The 22,100-nt window shown below is 35.8% G+C and overlaps 1 protein-coding gene across 1 annotated transcript in view; it reads left to right on the forward strand.

Annotated features, from left to right (window-relative positions):
- LOC145999533 (2-oxoglutarate and iron-dependent oxygenase domain-containing protein 3-like) overlaps window positions 1–20,114 on the forward strand; it is a 29,435-nt gene extending 9,321 nt beyond the window's left edge. Inside the window, exons 3-7 of the mRNA XM_083136513.1 lie at window positions 5,929–6,163; window positions 9,580–9,736; window positions 12,429–12,552; window positions 13,586–13,768; window positions 17,526–20,114. Coding sequence (XP_082992639.1) covers window positions 5,929–6,163; window positions 9,580–9,736; window positions 12,429–12,552; window positions 13,586–13,768; window positions 17,526–17,554 — 728 coding nt within the window. The 3' untranslated portion in view covers window positions 17,555–20,114. The remainder of the gene's footprint in view (window positions 1–5,928; window positions 6,164–9,579; window positions 9,737–12,428; window positions 12,553–13,585; window positions 13,769–17,525) is intronic.
- Window positions 20,115–22,100: the final 1,986 nt, after the last annotated feature.

Below are 22,100 nucleotides of genomic sequence, written 5' to 3' on the forward strand. Positions count from 1 at the left end.
CTACATAAATAATTTTTGCCATAAAACGTCGCATTTATGCACTTCAGACTAATCACGACCAATAATTTTACAAAGGAACAACAAGACGAATTTTTTTTTTGCGTTTTTCTCGAAAAATTTTCCCGTTTTTCATAAGAGATATTTATAGTAAGTAAGTTTTTTGGGAAATCGACGTACATTTGGTTTAAATCAGGATAAAGTCAAACGAAATTTTGATACAATCAGGGAAATTTTACAAAAGGGCAATTTTAGCACTTTATGCACATAGAGTAATCAAGATTATTAGCAACAGGCCCAGGCTAAGCCTCGGTGATTGGCACAGGCATGTGCAGCAAAAGTCGCCATGGCATCGTTAGCCTTTCCAAATTTAAACAGAATGGTTTACCACAAATGTTATAATTTGGGAATTTATTATTATTATTAATATTTATTATTAGGAAATTTAGTTTACTTACCCAATTTGCACCTTATTCGACAATGCAGCAATAAATTCATTACTTCTTACTGATTAACTTCATGTTAATGTTAGTACAGTAGGTAATAATTAGTAATTTGTATTTATATTTTAATATATAGCATAACTATTCTCTATCTATTTTGTTTAAACATACCTAAGGGATTGACACACCATTCTTATATGGATCAAGTATACCTTTCCGCGGCGGGTCTGTTTACACGACCAAGTGATTTGAGGTATACGGCGGACTCAAGAAGTTTTGAGTGGATAAATTTCTTTTGTTTAAAGAAAATTTGAAATAGAGAAAGTTTTATTATTTTTATTGTGTTTCAAATTTGAATATCACCTTTTTTAATTCCCTAATGCCATATTTTGTGACCATCTGGAGTTTCAACGAAACTCAGAAGTAGCATTTACTGAAATTTTTTGTCTTACATTGCATAATATGAACCACGGCAAATTGCACCGGCCTATTGTTTATTAGGAGGCCATTAGAGGCTTGTCAAAGCAACTTTTAGCACTCTAATAGCTTGCTTTGCGCAACACAAATTTTATATATTTATTTTAAGGGTTCACAACATAATAATTTATTTTATAATTTTCAACAGAATTTAGAACATGCTTGCAACACTTACTTTTGTTTATTAATTCTACATTTTGTAATTTTGAAGTGAAATCTATTACTGACAATAAATTATTTCAGTTTATTAGGACACGTAATGGTATTTTAATATCAGGTTCAGGTCAATTTATTGTTATTCAGAATTTGAATAATAATTTGAACACGCACAGATCAATTCAGCTTAACGAAGGGGAATCTCTATTTTTTAATTATCAGGATTTTTCACAGATTATTGTGGATCAACAAATTTTACACACAAGAATTTTAGCTTTCGAACAAGTCAAAATGCAGGAAATTGAGTTATTACTTAATATTCCCAAGAATTTATCTGATTTCACTATTCCCCAATGGACTTCGCTTGAACTTGCTTTAAAACAACTTAATCAATCAATTAGTAAGAGCATTTCATTTAAAGAATTAGTTCTAAACCCTTTGCCTATGTCTATATTAGTTTTTGTTATTTGGAATGTGTTATTAACCGCAACCTTAGGATATTATTTTTATAAGCATCATCAGCTTGCGAAACAGATTAATTCAGAGCAGAGCAGTAATAATTAATAGGTTAAGGCAACACATTAATCATGGACATTAATATTTTAATTACGGTTGGATATTTTATTTAAATTTTCCTTATTTATTTTCAAAGAGTTATGGCAATTATTTTATCAATTTATTTTAATCATATTCTATTTTTGATGAGACAATTTAATTTAATTTTAAAGAAAAGGCAGTGGAAATTAGTTGGTTTTGTGTACATGCATACTTGAATTATATATACCCATCCTATTGCAATTTCCTTTCTTTGTCATAATTTTTCCTTTTAACCTAACCTGTCTATACGGAGCACCATGGACAAGCAATGCCTACACCATCCATGGGCATTTTTCATGACGGACATCCGCAGGCAGTCTATTACCAGGCAGAAAGACTGATTACCATTCTACGAGGGAGACATGCAGACATTTTAAGCACTATTTCAAGAAGAGAATCGTCACCACCAATTTGAGGGAGACATGCAGACATTTCTAATTACTACACGGAGACTACCTTTTACAGGAAGGATGTAGTCAACCATACATTTCCCAGTATAACAGACTACACATTATCAACAACACCTAGTGATGGAGCTAGATAAATTTCCCTCCACACTGCAGTTCGAACTACAACTTTTCCCCATCTTCCAAGTTCTACGGGTAATTTACTACATTTTTACATTGCCCCAATGCAGTCAAGACGACAAGCAATCCAGAAAGAAGAGGAAGCAGAGAAAACATACATTATACAAACAGCAGTTCTGGTCACAAACAATAATTACAGAATTGTGCTACAGTGTTTCTACACATACACATGCGAGCTCCTATCATGTGTATCTATTTGGTTATTTAACATGCATTATGGGAAACAATATTTTTCCATAGCCCTTATATACATTTTCAGTTTTGTGCCATGCATGAGAACCAGTTTCATATGCATTCAAGTTTACATTATACTACAAGGAAGCGACAAGCACCAGTGGTGTCAAGTGACCAGTGTTAGCATCAATTAGTGCATAATTTTTTTTACGATGAAATTTTGCACTTTGAATAATAAACGGACATGCAAGCAATACAAATAACATAATTATAGCACTTTCGAACATTTTAGAAAGCATGCTTTAGTGACAATATTTTATGCATATGTTTATAGCATGCAGTTATTATTGTGATATATATTTTTTTCTTTCCTTTTCACCAACATGGAATGTTAAAAGCGACACATTTATTCGCAGAACATTTTTATAACTCAAGCACATAGTTTTGTCACTTGCAAGATTAATAATTTTTGTGTGCAGTCATACAAAGGTAATCACCAAGCCAGATATATGTATACAGTGTACAGTTTAATGTAGAAAAGGAAATTGAACGCTATAATTAAGTTTTACCAGCGACAGTTTTCAGTGTAACTCACTATATGCATTTGAATATTGTATAATAATACATTGGAATGTGCAACACAGCCATGCAAGTTTATATATTTGGCGATGTTAGGAGTGCAGTGCTACGTAGTTCGTAAAACATACGCACTTTTGATATGATCAGGTTTTTACACGGACAAAACAGTGAGATGTGACAATGTTTTACATGCTTACTTACGTGTACTTACTTGTGCACCTTTTTAAGGTATTTTTTGTTTTAAAGAGTTTATATCGAGCGGCAATATAAACCAACATTGTGAATTTTGTTCCATCTTGCAAGATGCTCCAGCCGTTAGCCTCGCGGAACACACAGAGTCGTTACTGCGTGGCGAGGCATCACAGACTCTTGACTAGGAACAAATGGATGAGCAATTCTACATAATAAACAGTACGTACGCACAAAATGTGGTACATTAAGAGTTTTTCGCTTAACGACACGAACCTTTGTGATTTCTAGTCCTATAATAGTATATATTATTGTTTTTTACATCGTATAAACATACGAATTTGTTAATATTAAGGGTATTATTCATTATAGAGTTTAGGGAATAAAAATTTTTCTTTCCTTCAGGCTACGGCAAACAAGGGAAGGTATGTTTTGGTGGATTTTCTTTTGTATATTTGGGTTTTTTAAGAAAATATATGGAATTGGCGAACCTGAGTCATGCCAAGCTTTGCGATTTGACTTTTAAATTTTCAAAGAAGAAAATTTTTCCTAGAGGGCGCGAACGTATCAATCCCTAAGATTGTATGTTTATTTTTAAGTCTCTCTGAACGCTTCATGTTGACCAGGGCATTCACTTGTTTTCTCAGCTGTCTCAAGCCTCTTAGGCATGTTTACAATGCATTGTGTTGTGCCATGCAAACCTCCTGAGCATTCAGGAAACAGGTAACACTTCTGGGTTTGGTGTCAGCGGTTTGCATGGTAGCAATTATAATAAACACGATTCGGCGATTCGGCATCGAGGAAGAGCTCGATGGCCAGGGAATATAGAGGTGAGACAAGCTGGGAAGTGACTGGACTTTGGGAATTGAGTTGGTAGAGAGAGGAGGTCAGCAAGACAGGAGGTCGATAGTGGAAGCACGCTTTGGTCAACAAGTTAGAAGCTTACAGAGGACTTCGCTATTTTCATTCAGCTCAGAGACTTCAGTTAGACAGGTAATTATCCTACACCCAGCCATGATACAGGTTCAACGGTTCACAAAATCCAACGAGTTGCCATTGTCTTTTCAGTAGTTTATTTCCTTTGTGTAATTAGTACCTTTCGCATGCCAAGCAATAACTCGTCATGTCAATGACGAGTGGTCTCATCAAGAGGATGAATGATGAGTAGTTTACATCACCCCATCAGCTAACTGGTTCAGATCCCTTCATTCTATAGAATGACACGATATCCTACAACATCAATCCTTTGACAAGGTGGAGCCTGGGCCACTGCAACATAATCCTCCCTGGCAACCAACATACAAAAATAGGTCTTGACGTGGCCACCTGACGAAGTGGAGCCTGGGCCACTGATAATCCTCCCTGGCAACTTAATGTATATAGAGGTCCTAGTGACCGATAGACGAGGTGGAGCCTAGGCCACCGAGAATAATCCTCCAGGGCAACCATTTATAGACACCATATGATTTAACAGACTACATGCTACCCTGAAGACGGAGGCAGATTCAGCCTCCGAAATGTTGGTAATTTTTTTTAAAAAAAATAACAGTGGTTAAAAGTCCAAAACCAAGAATGAATAAATCACCACTGATTAGCTACAAAGAAGAATTTCCAGAACATGTTACAAAGAAATTTAAAATTTTCAGCTTTTTTAAAAAATATGATTTCATAATGAATTCTTAAATGAAAAATTTTGAAACTTTTAATCAATACTAAACAATGAATTTCTTACTACATGTTTTAACTTCTCAGAGGAGTTAATTTTTATCAAAATTTTACGTATAGTCAAACTATTTTTATGAGAGACTGAACAGTGAAATTCTTTGAAATTATACTGAACCCCAGTATCAAACTTTTTACAGATTTTTGAAAAGAATATTTCTCCCATGGCTCTGTTGTGCTGATGGTAATGAAAATACTCTCTCATTATGATCTGGAATGGCAAGCCAATATTCAGCAATTACCGTCACTTGAAATGGTTCCAGAAGTTTAATCCAGGGTAATTTCTAGTTCAATAACTTTGATCTCTATACCCCTTGCTTTACAATCAAAATATTGAATAAGAATGGAAACACCTTCTTCCATCAGTATAAACCCTAAGGCAAGAAATTCCGCTCGGGCAGTGAACAGTGACATCATCAGATCTGACCTTAATCTTCTAGCAGAAACTTTTCTTTTCTTTTTGGGCAACGACTGAATCAAAATAAATTTCACCATTGAGTTGGGGAGCGAAGTCCATAGACTTGTAACTTGCATGATTTCTCTTTGTTTAACTAACTTGTGTATTTTCCTAATTAATATTACGTGACGTTCAAAATGTAGGACATTTATGATATTTTTCAAATTCCACCTGGATGCCGGACATAAGACTAAAATGTAGGACATGTCCTGGAAAAACTGGACGTCTGGTAACCCTAGGTGTAGCTAACTGAAGAAATGCCAATTCAAGTATGAAATGTATTTACAAAATATGAGTAGGTCGTCTAAAGATTTTGGGGGTTTAATTTTCTGTATCAAATGTAAAAACTTATATCAGACGTTCAAGTTAAAGTGTTAATGCATCAAACAACATTCATGTACGAAACACTAGTAAATAATGGATTATTCTCTTTGTTTTAATTCACAAAAAGTGGAGTTATTTTATTATGCTTATTTTTCAAAAGTGACGATATTCTCCGATCCCATCGAGTTGCATCCATTTCAGAAGTTTTATTATTTGTGTTTTACAGAATGTGTTACATCCAAATGCGGTCGTCTAGTAGCAGACAGGCTGATCACGCCGGGGGAAACCCAATCTCTGCAAAGTATGGCGGAGAGGGCATTTTTCGTAGGAGGGTCTGGTAGTGGAGTTTCCGTACTGGATCTAAAAACAGGAAGTTTATCCCATGGAGAAGACATAATAAACATTCACTACTTGGACCAAGTCAGTTTGTTCCTTAAGAGAGCTGATTTTGAATTATACAAGTAAGGAGGATATTTGATATATTTTATATGCACATACATATTTATGGATCATGTTTGTTTGTTTGATAGCGTTGAATTCCATGTAATGTAATACCTATATGAGCTGAAATTAGGGAGAAGATAAACTGCACTAGACAAAGACAAATTACAAAAAAAACTGTTGGACTTTTTGACACGGTCACTACCTGTGTCTTAGAAACTGTAATACCAAAACAAACAGGTTCTCATTGGTAAGTTGTCCTTGGAAAATACCTGTGAATTGATGGTTGCGGTGTAAGTAACTAACTACCACAATTACAAGCACTGTCAATACACCATCATAGAATATACATGTATTTGTGGTAAGTACCACAGTGATAGTCAGTATGCAAGGGGAGACAGATGTGTCAGTTATTAATCACCGCCACATCTGGAAATATCTCAGGTGTGTTAGCCACTGACAAGGTTGAAAAATCTTGATTTGATAGAAGAAAATTACAAGACTGCAGAAGCATTTCTTCAAGTACGTCTCTTTTTCAGTCTGTTAACCGACATTACATTCTGAACATCTGTATCAAAAGAAATGTGTTTAAAATTAGATACTCCATTTGGAAGAGATTTTGGCATTATTATTATTACTTGCCAAGGTGGTCTAGTCAGTAGGGTGCCTGTGACTGCCACATGGGAGACCCGGGTTCGATTTCCGGGGTGTGTGATCTAAGGTCAGAATTTCCAGCTTTCTCCGGGGCTCATCAAGCCTCAAATCAACATGGGTACCTGGTGGGTAAAGGTAGCCAGAGCATGGTGCTGATCACATCACCTCCAAAATGCCCGAGATCAAGAATATGAGAGGCCCTACCCCAACATCCCCTAAATGTGCCTTCATGGCACGGTGCTATTTGCAAGGGAAACTTTACCTTTGACTACTGCAATCATAAAGGCTTGTTTACAGAGGGCCACGGTGGGAATTTTTTACCTTTGAGACATTCAAGACTGACAATAAATATTGAATTAAATTAAAGTTAAGCGTTAATCATCTATGAATTGTATATTAAATTTAATTCGAATTATAATGAGATTATTTAAACAAATCCAAGTTGAGTGGAAGGCAGATTAAATAAATTATACTCTCTTCCAAAAAATGTTTTATATCAGCCACAGAATTTGCAAAGGGGAAACATGCTATGTTTTTTCAAAAAATGTACACTTACTCTGCCCCTTCCTCCGAAAAGAGAAAATTTTGAATCAAAAATATCTCTTTGTCATATTGCGACGTGGGCTGATTTAACGAAAATGCCAGAACAAAATGTTGCTTCCAGTCCATTGTCACCAGTTGTTTTCAAGGAGAGGATGTTGGCTCATGCACAAGTGCTTAATGTGTCGGTGGATGCTTCCGATGCCACATGAAGCTATTATGAGACGAGGGTGATGGCCTCACCAAGAAGTTGATGACCTAACAATTCTCCTTAAATAACACTGAAATTATATTGGAAAAAATTAGAAAAATAACTTCAGATGTTAAAGTGTAAGTTTTAAGCATAAATGGCCAGGGAGTAGTGACAAATTGTGAGAATACTTGATTATTCAACAACCAGGTTGTTGATGGCTTAAACTGCTACATCTAAAGAGAAGTGCTGTTGTATATTTTGAGTTGAATGCTGCATAAAATACACCTCAAAGTTTCGTGTAGTAACTATATCTGCCACCTTCATTCACCTCCCCCCATTCCCACACGTATGGTTTTCTTGTTTTCATTGCTACACATCTCCCAGCAGAGAAACCTTTCAAATATGAAGAATTCAATGAGATAAATAAGTTTAATTTTCTCTAATGTTCTTTTTATTTCTTCCTAGGTTCCAATTTTTGTAAGGGTTTTTGACTGAGAGAAGTATTTCAGAAAACTAATTCTTTCTTGGGAAGAAAAGTACCAATGTTTGGATTTGAAATTGCTTTAAAGTCAGCATAAGTAAATGATAGCAGAGCCTACAGTTTGGTATGTAATCATGTAATTTTTATGGACCCTAATGGAATGTTGGTGGTGGACTAACAGAATGTGGTTCTGTGGCTGCTTCTTCATTACTTCATACCACCTTCTACATGTTTTCTTACAAGCTAACTATAAATCTTGGTGTCTTCTACTTTCTAACCATTTGTATGTGTCATGTATTCCATAACACACTAGGTGGAAATTCTGAAGCTACGGGTGTTAAGAGTTGAGAGTAGCCGGTGCAGTAGATCATGGGAATTTGTGCTTTTTCTGTGTTTGTAATAAATATGTAATTTCTTAGTTTTGACCATTGTTAAAAATCTGATTTATTTTTTAACTATACATATGAGTGCTGTAAGTAATTTTTCAGTCATATCACATATACCAATATAGTATCTGTTCTGAGAGAATCATGCGTACTTGTTATTTTTTCCATTAGACTGTGTTTGCATGTGTGTAACTCATGATTATTAATATTATTAGACATACCTTCACGTGTTTTGAATCATTTATTACTGAACAATAAAGAGGATTCATGTTATGGGACTAGATGTGGTAAGATATTATACACATGAAACATGCTTACGTATCCACGTACCTGCTTATTTGATTAATTTCAGTGACCACTGTCAGGTAGTGGTAATGTTGTCACCTTGTAATCAAGGGGTTCTGTCCTGGGTTCAATACCTGCTAGAGGCACACTGCACAGTGGTTTGGATCCCACTTTAAACTGTTGGTCCAGTCCCGATTACTCTATTTGTGCGTAAAAAGTAAACTTAAAACACACGCAAACTCAAACAGCAGTGCATCTAGCAGTCATCTGCTTAACAACACAGACTGGAAGTTTGCGAGGTGGAGTACTACAAGTTTCAATGTGGATGGTGACAGGGGTCACCGAAATTAATTGAATTAAAGAAACAGTCACGTGGATACGTCTGTATGTTTCATGTGTATATGAAATGAAGACGAACTTCCAAATACCTCACCAAATGAGCATATACTTTTTTGTTCATCTTACCTGTCAGGGAACAGGAACAAGAGGAAACGCAGCGCACACAAAAATAAAACTATGAAAGTTCCAACATTTTGCCAGTTTCCAACGGATTTGCTTCAGGGATGACCAAATCTAGATAAAGTTTTATCCGGATATCGGATATTCCATTGCATCTGAAATGGATATCAGATAATTTGGAATCTGGATATCTGGTATCCAGATTTTGTGACCATCCAGTTTGCTGATATACTCCTGTTCCTCCTACTGCGTACACCTGTTCTTAACTCCGCTTTATCCCGTGGCAATGCCAGTGGGAAGCCTGTGATCCGTGTTCCTCTTGTTCCTGCTCTCTGATAGGTAAGACAAACATTTGACTGAAAGGTATTTGTGTGAAACTTGCAAAGTGCATCATTTTTTCACAAATAAATGTGGCCATGTTTTAATTTATATTTTTAGGATTGTTAGAGGAAAAATTCAAAAAGCTATAGCAAATCACTTTGGAATTTTGAGTACTAGAATACATCTTACGCAACCAACATTTCTTTCGCGGATGACCCCTGAGGCTACACCACACTTGACCGAGGGATTTTATGGACGTCCATCGGTGGATAAGGTACATATTAAATCTCTACACGGTTATTATCATTATTGATATGAGCAAATATAGTCTTTAAGATTAGGCTATTAAAATGAATGCTTGCCTTATTGCTTGTATGTTTGCAGAGCTTATGAAAACAAAACAATTTTCTGTCATGAATAGCCAGTGGTAATGTAAAAAATAGGTAAAAATGTTCAGGAATATTCTAGAATCATTTCAAAACCTATATTTTTCAGTGGCAAAGCTAAGGCGTAAATACTGGGTAGGCTGAAAAATCTGCTTATTTTTATACAGCATGTCCATGCGTGGATTCTTGTTGGTCGCAAAAGTATCAATTACTCTTTCCTTGAAGCCTTGATCAATAGAAAGTTCTTTAACCAGTTTTTTTTTTCAATGGCTATTGTACTGAGAGAACTTAATCTTTCATTTTTCATTGAATTATGGAGATAATTTTTTACTCTCTTGAGGGTGCTCATACTTCTTTCGGAGGAAGCTGTTGTAAGAGGGAATGTCAAGACCAACTTCATAAGTTGTGTTACTTCTTTGTAGATTGTTTGAAGATCATTGCTAACTATGAATTTTAGAAGGTCTGCAGGAGGTAAATGCTTTTCTTCATCAGCATAGATATTCTTTAAATCATTTTCTAATCGTTCTTTGTTGAAAAATGGATACGTGGACAGAAGCTTATTTTATTTCATCACAGGAAAATGTAGTTTATATCCCCCAAAGCTATTTTGGTCTACCAATTCAACAAATTTTATCTTTTCAAGATCTCCAAAACGTATTTCCATTTGTACAGTCAGTGTGTCCAAGATTTCATAGGTTAAGCATCTGTGAGCCACGAAGTCTTGTTCACTTACATTTATTTCACTGCAAATCCTCTTAGAGTTTTCAACACATAATTTCACAGTATTATACAAGTATTTTTATAACATAAATACACTATGTGACACACACTCAAACACACGCGCGCATGCACTTGAAGTAAATTAACATTCAACAATGCAGCGCGTGAACGACGCACTTTGCACAAGAAGACTAGAAGCACAACAGGTTGGTTCTGAGGCTAGCCGCTTTCACCCAGCGAATCGGCAGTCCTCTCCCCTTACCCTCCCCTCCCACCTACACAGAGCGCACGCTGTAGCTGCCTTTTAAACGCGAGGCTTTTCGTCAAAAGCCTCACAGTTCGGACCGAACGCGCTCTCCTCTTTCTGGCCTGACTGACGAGATATCTGGAAGGAGCGGCGGAACCAAACGTTCGGATTACATAGTTTAATTCGTTTTAACGAACTTTGATTGTTACAGTGTATAAGAAATTTTAATTTCAACATTTTTTGGGTAGGCTAAGCCTCAAAAGCCTCATAGGAGCTTCGCCACTGATATTTTTAAGAGTTAAAAAAATAGCTTCTTTTAGTGATACCATTGTTATGATCTAGGTTCTTCTTTTACAATGCTTTTCTTCTGTTGCCTTTTGCTTACTGCAACTATGAGGATGACTGACGATTAAATGAAATTGACGAAGGGACACTCAAATGGTTTAGAACCCTCAGCCTTTTGTGACAACACATTCTCACACACTGAGGCAGCTCTTAACTACCGTTTATAAGACACACTTCTTTTTTAAAAAAATAAGTCTGAAAAACAGTTTTTTATTACCTCCATTTCTGGAAATTTTCTCTGTTCTAAGTTCGACAATTTCCTTGCAGTGTGTGGCGGAGAAGATTAAAATGTATTCTTTTCTAGTTAGATTAGGTAAGTAATTTTTTGAAATTAGATCTACAGTATTGATCCACCAAGATTTCTGAAATCTTGGAAAATATGCGAACTACAGGCTTCCCCATAACTTTAACTAGCGACATTAGCGTCACTGCTGTTTCAGATGGGTTAGTGGATCTATACATATTACTTTAGATTTGAAATACTGTACATGTACATTAATTATAATACAGGGTGTTTCAAGAAGAATCATCCGATTTGAAAAGGCTATATTTAGGAAACCAATGAACATAGAATCTTGCAGTAAGTTGTAAAATACATGTTGGAACATCAAGTTTTACTTACAGTAGGTTTTGGTTTGTTGCAGGTAAGTGCTTTACTGGTGTAGTTCATTCTTTAGTCCGCATGAAGAAGGCAACCCAGCAACAGGAAGCATTCTGCTTGCTCTGCTTCAAGAAATGTGAGTTCGTTACAACTGTGCAACGTGTAATACTGTGAGCAGCAGGTGGTGTAGCACCGTATTTACGACGAATCTCATGCTGCACAGCTGTAACGGACTCACGTTTGTTGAAGTGGAGAACGCAGAAAGCTTTTTGTTACTGTGTTGCCTTCTTGATGTGGACTAAAGACTGAGCTGCAACAGGAAGGGATCTACCTGCAAGAAAGTAAAACCAACTGTAAGCAAAATTGATGTTCCAACGTGTATTTACAACTTACTGCAAGATTCTATGTTGATTGGTTTCCTAAATATAGCCTTTTCAAATTGGATGATTCTTTTTGAATCACCCCGTATTAAATTTGTCACCTCAAAAATGTGTCCAAAATTGGGGGTGCATCTTATACGCAGACAAAATACAATACTTGGTGTAACAATTGCGTTGGAGATCTATAAGTGAATAGAAAATAATGTTCTGCTGTTTAATAATTGTAATTTTGCAATTATAAGGGTATGTTGAAATTTTAGATAATGACAATCTTTATTATTTTTCAGTATACACATCCAGAATTTGTCTATTCAGCCATAATTTATCTGTCAGATTTCCGAAAAGATTTTCAAGGAGGAAGACTTATCTTTATGGACAAGGAAGGAAACAGAACGGTGGAACCTAGAAAAGGTATTGGTCTTCTTCCTTCCCTTGCTGCATAGGTTAAGTAATTTCAAGTGAATAGGCTCTATCTTTTCATTAAAACCGTTTGTTTTCAGTGATGATTTGGAAATCTTTAACAGAAGATTAATTCTCAATCTTCCTCTTTTGCGTTCATATTTCTGCTCAGTTATCTTAATTTGAATTTCAGATTTATTTATAAATAAAATGTAAAACATGTACCCTTGTGCTGTAAAGCCCAACCAGCCAAAGAATAGACTTCAGGAAACCCAAACTTTTCACCTCCAGTTGTGGAAGTTCCAAGGGGGGGGGGGGGGGACGTTTTTGCTACATGCCTGATTTTTGTCCAGTCGTACAGACCTTTTGCTGTCAACATGCACCCTTTACTCGCATTTCAGTGAGAGGCAGGGAATCTGAGACCCATTCTCTTGCTACGCGGCGGCAACTATTTGCTTCGCCATGCTTTGCCTTGACTCGAAGTAAGAAATGTGGCAATGCAAGATGTCATGAGAATATCCCCTCACCATGGCAACTGGACCAAGCTGATAAGTTCGACGAAAAAGAGACAAAAATAGAATTTTGATGTTTGTTCACTGAACAGGCTTTAGATGACAAGGTCAAAACTTAAACCAGGGACCTTTAGTGGTGGAGAAGGGTGTACACAAGTCTTGGGAAAATTTCTTTTTTTAAAGTAACGGAGTTTCTTAACTTATGCCTATCAAAGGTTGAAATAATTTTCATGGAATTATAATAATAATTATGATTATAAATAATTATAATAAATTAAAATAATTAACCACCTAAATAAACAAACAAAAGTAATGGAATTACTGTCGCTGTTGTTTTAGAAAGTACCTGTTACTTGTAACTCATTACTTCTAAAGGCTGATTTACTGTAGATACACACGGAATGAAATAACCAAGAAAAAAATATTGAATACCTTAGAAATTAAAACTTATGAAATTTCAAACTTTACATTGAAATGAAATAGTCCTTTGCATGTTATGAACAAACTTACCAAGAAACATTATTGTTTTCCAGGAAGGCTATTAATGTTTACATCAGGTAGAGAGAACCGCCATTTTGTTGAACGCGTAGTTGGAGGTACTAGGTATGCACTGGTAATGGGATTCACGTGTGACGAGTCTCGTTCAATTGCGGACCCGTTTCCAGATCTTAAGGAGCCTGAAGAATCATCAGCTTCAGAAATGGATGAAACTGAAGGTAAATTTTTCTTGCATGTATGTATTGCTTGCATTGTAGAATTATTTCTCCTTAAGTTCATGGTTCTTGCAAGCACAAAAACACAATTTTTGATGTTATTTGCAACTTGTTTTTGCATTAAAAATTGTGTTTTTGTGCTTGTAAGAACAGTAAACTACAAGAGATATAGGTAAAGTCAGAATGAACTTACAAGCGAGATTATCAGTGTCCCCCTCTGATTTCCATGAAACTTGGCAGGTGTGTAGAGGGGCCCAAAGGATGAAATACGTGTTTTTGTGTTTCAACCAAAAAACTCTTTTAGGGGGCAAACCCCCCCTGAAATGTCAAGATGAGAAGAAATTTAAGTGGGGATCTGACCCCGAAACCATGTAAATATGGCATAGGAAGAACACGCACATATAATTGGAACACACACAGCACAGAGCTGTGTTTGCGAGTGATGTGCACTTCATATATCAAGTGTCCCACTTGTGTTTCTGCCAGTACTATTAGCACAAAACTTCAACCGCCATCGTCCTTTATGATAGCACTTTTGTTTGGTACCGACGATCCTACAGTTCTGTGCTGTGCGTGTTCTTCCTATGCCATATTTATGTGGTTTCGGGGTCAGATCCCGAATTCAATTTCTCCTTATCTTGACATTTGGGGGTGGGGGTTGCCCCCTAAAACAGTTTTTTAGCCGAAACAAAAAAAAAACCTGCATTTTTTCCTGTGGGCCCCTCTATGCATCTGCCAAGTTTCATGAAAATCGGAGGGGGACATTTAGATAACCTCCCTTGTTAGAAGTAAGTTTGTTGTCATTTGTGGAGCTAAAGATATCACATTCTTGAATTTTTAAGTAGTACCTCTGTCCTTCAAATTTTCAAAATAATTTTTGGTGGCATACATTGATTAGTTCCACATCGTGGCTGTGCATGAGGCTTTGGATTTGGGCTACGGGACGCATGCAGGTTCTAGTCTTCTTGGGGAGGAGGCATAATAACTTTTCTCCTGGAATTTCGGACAGTGTATGGGACCAATAGCCACCCACCATCGTGAGGAAATTGGGGAGCTATGAATGAGTAGCATAATGGACAACAACAACCGGGGGTTCGTCGTGCTGACCACATGACACACCATAACTGGTTAGATGATCTTTCACCTTGGTAGGTGGGAGTGAGCTGGTATTCAGTAGATATTCCTTGGCACTCAAGGGCTGTTGCACCACAGGTGTTTATACATTGATTAAGTAGCTTAATATATTATTGTCACCAGAAAATTGCCAACGAATCAACATTTTTGTGGTAGTGTACTAGAATTACGTTTTTGAACAAACAAAGAAAAACAAAGAAATTTTAAATTTGTTGTGGACAAACTGTACTTCAATTTGATATACTGAGCATTAATGGTAGTTACAGAAATTGTATGTTAAATATGACATGGCCGTAGGCAGGAAAAGATTTCGGGGGGGGGGGGGTCACTCATAATTGTTCCCATGCGCATCACAAGAAATTTGAATAATAGAAATAATAACAATAATAATTATTAATTAATAATAATTAAAATTTCATTATAAATAACTAATTGATACAAACGTATTATTATTATTATTATTATTATTATTATTATTATTATTGCTGTCCTTATATCCTTGAGGAGACTTTTCTACTCTATCCATCAGAAGTGTGAATATGCAGCACAACTCTTTATATTATTATTATTTTTGTACGTTTCATGCAGTGTGTACTGAGATGCACAGTTATTATATTTTGTTATTAAGTTTTAGGTACCTCAAGAAAAAGCTTTAAAAGTAAGAGAAATTTTAGTCATAAAGTTTGTTGTTTGACCATTCACATAAAACTTAATTTTTGGATTTTTGAAAACTGTGGAACCAGTTATTCTTTGGATTAAATGGTAAAACATAACATGGTGCCTGTATTGTAACCTCAATTTTTCGATCTAACATCATTTTTCTTTGGTTATTCTGTTCGAGTACTAACTGGACATTATTTTCGTTATTAACAATAAAACTAACAAACGTTCTGCTATTTTGTAACTTGCAATAAACGATGTCAATTCAGGGTGAGGGGGTTCTATGGACCAGTTCGATCCCACTTTCCGATGCTCATATTGTTCCTATATTTACCAAATAACATTATATACTGTGTCATTCTAAAGAATGAGGGGATCTGAACCAGTCCTTGTGCAATTAATTGCTGGGTGATGTAAATTACTCATCATTCATCCTCTGATGAGAGCACTCGTCATTGGCATGACGAGTTAACGCTTGGCAATACGAAAGGTACAAATAAGATTAAGGAACTAAACTGCAGAAAAGACAATGGTCACTCGTTGGGTTTTGTGAACCTTTGAACCTGAATCATGGCTGGGTGTTAGGATAATTACCTGTCTATCTAAAGAATTAGGCTGAATAGAATATACAAAGTCCTCTGTTTGCTTCTCAGTTTGTTGACTAGAGCGTCGTTCCACTTCTGCCCTACTGCTCTCCTAACCACTTCTCCCTTCTGCACTCCAATCCAAAAGTCCGTCCCCTCTCAGCTTGTCTCACCTCTATATCACTAGGCCATCGAGCTCTTCCTCTATGCCGAATCGTGTTTTTTAATTGCCATTATGCAAACCGCTGACTCCATAGGCAGAAGAAACTACCTGTTTCCTGGATGGCTCAGGAGGTTTGCATAGCGCAACACAGTGCATTGTAAACATGCCTCAGAGGCTGAGACAACTGAGAAAAACAAGTGAATGCCCTGGTCAAAGTGAAGCATTCAGAGAGGCTTTATAAAATAAACATGTAATCTTAGGGAGTGATACAATACAACCACTACACACTATACAAGTATGTCCTTTATAAGACCACATATAGGTTAAATGTATGTACTATATCGACCGCTGGGTGAAGAGTAGTGAATGTAATGCACTACGAAGCTGGATATCCTAGGTTTGAACTCTTATAAAGGGGTTTTTAAACCCTTATCGAACAGGGAATTTAAAAGTTGGAACGGGAATTTTGGGACAACCACAAGGGAACTTTCAGTCTGATATAGGAACAGCACTGGAAAGAGGACAACAGAAGTGAAAATGAAGGGGTCGCGGGTGGGCTGCGATTCTGAGAATTAAACCCGTTTCGCTCAAATTGAAGAATTCAAAATGTTTGAAAATTCTAGCTCGATCATTTCAGAATTGTCTCGCTGTTGTATTTTTGTGAAACTTCAAATATTTTTTTGAAAATGTGTCAATTTTTTTTTCTAAGCTTCCATTAATCCAATATGCCAGAAGTTTCGGGGGGGTTTGAACCCTAAAAACCCCCCTCTAAATACGGCCATGAAATATGCTAGGAAATGGTCATATTTTGAACTATTTTCAGTTCAAATCTACTACAGTAAGAAGCTAATGGAATATTTCACTTCCTTATTGCAATTTTTTGGGTTTCAATTGGTAGATATTAAAATTAATACAGATTTTATTACTAAATTTTACTATAGTTATGAATTATTTGTTATAATTGTTGTAATTTTTTCAGAAAGATAAAATTTTTGTTTACCACAAGTCAATTCTGCCGTTATTACTTTTACATGAGAAGTGAATATTCTAAGAACTTGGTTAAGTGGAGTTCTAAGAATGATATTAGCTAGCTAAATTTTCGATCATTGGGAAATCAGTATCAAGTTTTTTCTTATTATCATGTATATTAAAAGCCTAGCAACTAGGCCTTGCTGAAACGAGCATTCCGTTCTTCCTTCTGATCTTTTTTTCTTTCCAGAGAGCGAAACAACTAGTGAAGATCAGTGAATCCAGCACCTGTAGCATTGTTGTCTGCACTATGTTTCTTACTCTGCTACGCAGTGGTGCACTTCTCACAAAATTCACATCCAGATATCAAAGATCATTCCTACATCATCTCGCACACATTCCTTACATGTATATCTAAATCTGTGAAGAAACAAAACAATGTGGCAGGTCATGTGAATAAATGTAGTAAATTTCTGTTATGAGAATAGACTGTATTCAGATCTTTTATGGTAGTGTAAACACAGTAGGTAGTTGGTTGTATTTGTAGAACATGATTAGATTCCGTATAGTTCCGCTTTAGTTCCTATTTATATCCCCATTTCCTTTGAAAGATGTAACTGTTAGTAGGTTTAGTGAAGTTTTACCCTCAAAGGTAGAGGATAGTTGCTTGGGCCAAATCTGGACTGTATGGTGGGTCCATGAAGTTGCCACTGTGCTTGCACATTAATGTCACACAGGAATAAAACATACTCAGCACCCTGTGCCTTTTCTCTTTCATACCACTTTGTGACTTGTGCAGCATGTTGACTTAACACTACTTTTGTGTTATTACTTTAGACTTGCTAACTGAATGTACGAAAAAGCATAGTCTTACTTTCTTAAACATTTAAAAAAAAAGCATCTAAAGATTGCTAGGTAATTAATATTTATTTGTGTTGTAGGTTGACCATGGGCATCGCCAGAAATTTTTGAAGGGGGTGGGGGGCAAATGATAAAAGTTGAATAGCAGAAAAGATAACAATGAGTATTATTACCACGGTTATAAATGTCATTATACAATAATAAATATTATAAATTATTTAAAAAAAATTGTATTCATATAAATGTGGAGACTCGATCCACCAAACGAGTGAATACCAGCACAACTATTTTCCATGATTTCTTGTGCTTTTTATGCAGTTAGTATCTGAAAGCATTTTGATATTAACCTTTGTACGTCTCGTGCAAGAAAAGGCTTTAAATGTTAGGGGAAATTTTTGTTCATAAAGTTTGTTGTGTGACCTCTCACCTACAATTGTAATTATTAGAATTTTGAAAACTGTGGAACCATTTGTTCTTTGGATGAAATGTAGAATATAATCTTGTTCCTGTATTTTTCACTCAATGTTTTCGACCCAATGCATTTTTACTTTTATTATTCTGTTTGAATACTAACTGAATGAACTTTATTTCTGTTCTTAACAATAAGAGTAACAAACTTTCAGCTTTTTTGTATCTTTAAATGAACGATGTCAATTTCCAGGGCGGGGGGTCCACCGACCCATTCGCCCCCCGTCCCGATGCCCATGAGGTTGACTTAATCTGTAGATTGACAAATAAACAGAAATGCCACCTTCTGCACAGGGCAACGTGCTGTGAAAGCATATAGAGGGGTGTAGAGCCCCACGCATTGAAAGCCTCAGTTATTTGTGGAGGTGATGTGATCAGTACCACGGTCTGGCCAGCTTTATACCCCTCCCAGGCACCCATTTATTAGAGGTTGATTCCCTATGAACTGGAACAATGTGGCTCTAGATTGACAAGTAGAATTCATAAATATTCCAGTACCATTCCATTTCTTATCCATTGAGAAAATGTTACCATCGATGCAATGTAAAATATTTTACTTACCATGGCAGCTACACTCCATTTATGTCAGTTTCCAACCGATTGTCGAGAAATATTTTTCTATGTAATACTGGTGAAGACATAGTCTTAATGAATGAAACAGGCGAGGGCATAGCTTACATCAAGTAACTGAAAAGATAGAAAACAATAAAAGTCTCTTCAAATTTCTTTTCCCCCTTCTCTTTGTTTCCAAGTTAGAAAAATGTCATATTCCAAATGTTACAGATTAAACATCTGTAATGGATATAGCATGCCTTCAGGCATTGTGGTAGTGTTGAATTTGAAATTATGAAGACAAATATTGAAGTAATGCTTTTATTATTTTTTTAAAACAAATTTTCATTTTGTTTGTTTTAGTATTAAAGTTTTTGTAACAAATTTTGTGGGTTAAAAACTTTTGCGATTGTCTTCCCATTCCCATGATTTTTTCTTCTTTATTGAGTGTGCTCTTATGGGAATATGATCTCTGTCGAAAGTTTTTAATTATATTTGTAGTGCTACTTGTAAGGTATTACAATTGCACATTACGAACTGCCACCATAGATTTCATTATTTTTTCAAACATGTAATTTGTTTTAAATTTGTCTTTCTAATGTTAAAACATACAGAATTAGTGTTTCTGTAATGTATTGTTGTTGTTATTTGTATTAAACCAAATGATTTACATAACAAAAAAAGGGTTTTGTTTATTCTTTGATTTGTAAGTTTTTCTGAAAATGTTACTTTTTTAAACAAATACTGCATTTATGTTATGTTTGATGCAAAACTGATTGGTAACTGGTGTGATTGTGTTGGCTGAAGAGTCTGTGGTGCTCTACATGGACCTTTGTTGCTTGACGATCACCATTTTATGTGTGTGAGAAATATATATGAGGGGAAGCTAGAAAGTAATGTATTTATTCTAAACGTTCCTTTAGTGTATGGAATAAGTTTATCCTCTTTTCTTATTATTAAATTTTATTTATGGTAAAGATCTTAGTTGCTTAATTTTAGAGATGACAAGCTATAAGTTTAGTTTGGACTGATATTGTATTCCAGGAACTGTTTAGAAAACATGTGATAAGTCAATTCCTAATCCTCCACACAATTGTATTTCGCATCTTATACAAAATGTGCAAAAAATACATGAATGTTGCGATGGAATAATTGCTTGTTTCAACCTAATCTTTGTTGTAGTTTATTACAAATGACAGTTTGTATGTTATATATATATATGTGATGTGATGCAAAATATTGTGTTGTTAGTAATCTAGTATTATTGTTGAAATATTTGTCACATGCATTGTTGCTTTTGTTGACTGTTGTTGTGGTGGTGTAAGAAAAGGTGCAGTTTATCTGTTTATTTCATTGGTGTTTCTTGGCTAGAAGCACAGCTTTATGGATGTACACTCCTGTTTATAGATATGATATTTTTTTATAATAAATTTTGATTGTTAAATTAAATCTTGTTCTTTCTTTTCAGACTATTGAAAAGTAGTGTTATTTATTTGGGCTATTTTACATTTTCTGTGCTAGATCCTTTTCTCCTATTTTTTAAAAAAAATTAAAATACATCCTTCTCCCTGACATATTTGAGGCTGATGGATGTAACGAGATGCTGTATTTGACCCTAAACAGATCGTGATTCAGTGTACCAAACATAAATTACCATTTGCAAATGATCACTATGTATGTAGGTATGTAGAGTAAAGAGTGAAATTGCAAATGTAAATAATGAAAACTGATTTTATAATACACGACACACCCACATACAATATGCAAGTAGGCTGGCCAACTTTCAGCCATGCATTTAAGGGAGATTCAACTTAAGGGAGATCTATTTGCGACAAAATTTGCGCACTTTTAGCGATGGTGCCTCACTCCAGCAAATGTTCCCAATTCCTAAAATCCATTGCATTCATGAACACCTATGTGTGGTGGAAGAGGTGGGTTGTGATGGATCTAGACTGAAACAACAAAAAAGCTAACTGCTGAAGTGCACTCCCCCCTTTCCCGGCTGAAAAATTCTGGACAAGCACCTGCTGTGAAGCATTCAAAACTGAGACATACCATTCAGAATTAGCAACGTGGATGCTGACGTCAGAAATTGCACTTCTCCATGAAAGTACACATCCACATACATGTCCAGATGATCCAAAAGTTACGATGAGAAATGTGTTGCAACAGATCCCGTTGCAGTAGCACCAGCAGACACGATTCCACACAGGCAAAACAGCGGCAGTGAAAAACCAGGTGAAGCCAGGCTGACTTGGTAGAGCAATGGCACAGTATGCCCAGAGACCCAGGTTCAAGTTCTGGTCAAGCCTGCATTTTGCACTGAAAACTCGACGTAGTACATCTCATGTGTGTGCCTAATTTAATGTTCAAGGTTTGTTTCAAAGGTCAAAAGTGCTTGCAAAATTAAGTTGGTATGTATGTGTGTGTGTGTGTAACAACTAATACATTTTTCATGTTTGGGGAATAAAAGACGTGATTGTATAATAAATACACAAAAGCAAATTGCTAACTTTTTTTTGAGAAACTTACCTGTAGAGGTTCTATTAATTTCGGTAGCCCCTGCTACCGTCCACTTCAGAACAACAGTGAAACAACGAGTTTCCAAGTGTATGGTGGCATGGCCACCAAAATTAATAGAACTCTACATGTAAGTTTTGTGGGAAAAGTTAGGAATTTGCTTACATGTATTTATAAAACATTCTTGTTACACTTATTTTGATATATGAATAACCAGTTGGCCCTTACTTTTGAAATGCACCTCGTACATAAAAAAGGTTGAACAATGAAACCGTCCAGATTGAATTTAAAGAACTACAAGCAGAAAGAAGGTGGAAAGTTGCAGCGCTTAGAGAAAGCTTTGTGCAAATCCAAATTTATCTGGGACTTGCAGGAAGTGAAGCATGGAAATTACTGAAGAATGAAAAAAAACAACATGAAAAAC

Source organism: Lepisma saccharinum, chromosome 15, assembly GCF_977018435.1.
Source record: "Lepisma saccharinum chromosome 15, izLepSacc3.1, whole genome shotgun sequence".
In the NCBI taxonomy this organism is placed as follows: domain Eukaryota; kingdom Metazoa; phylum Arthropoda; class Insecta; order Zygentoma; family Lepismatidae; genus Lepisma; species Lepisma saccharinum.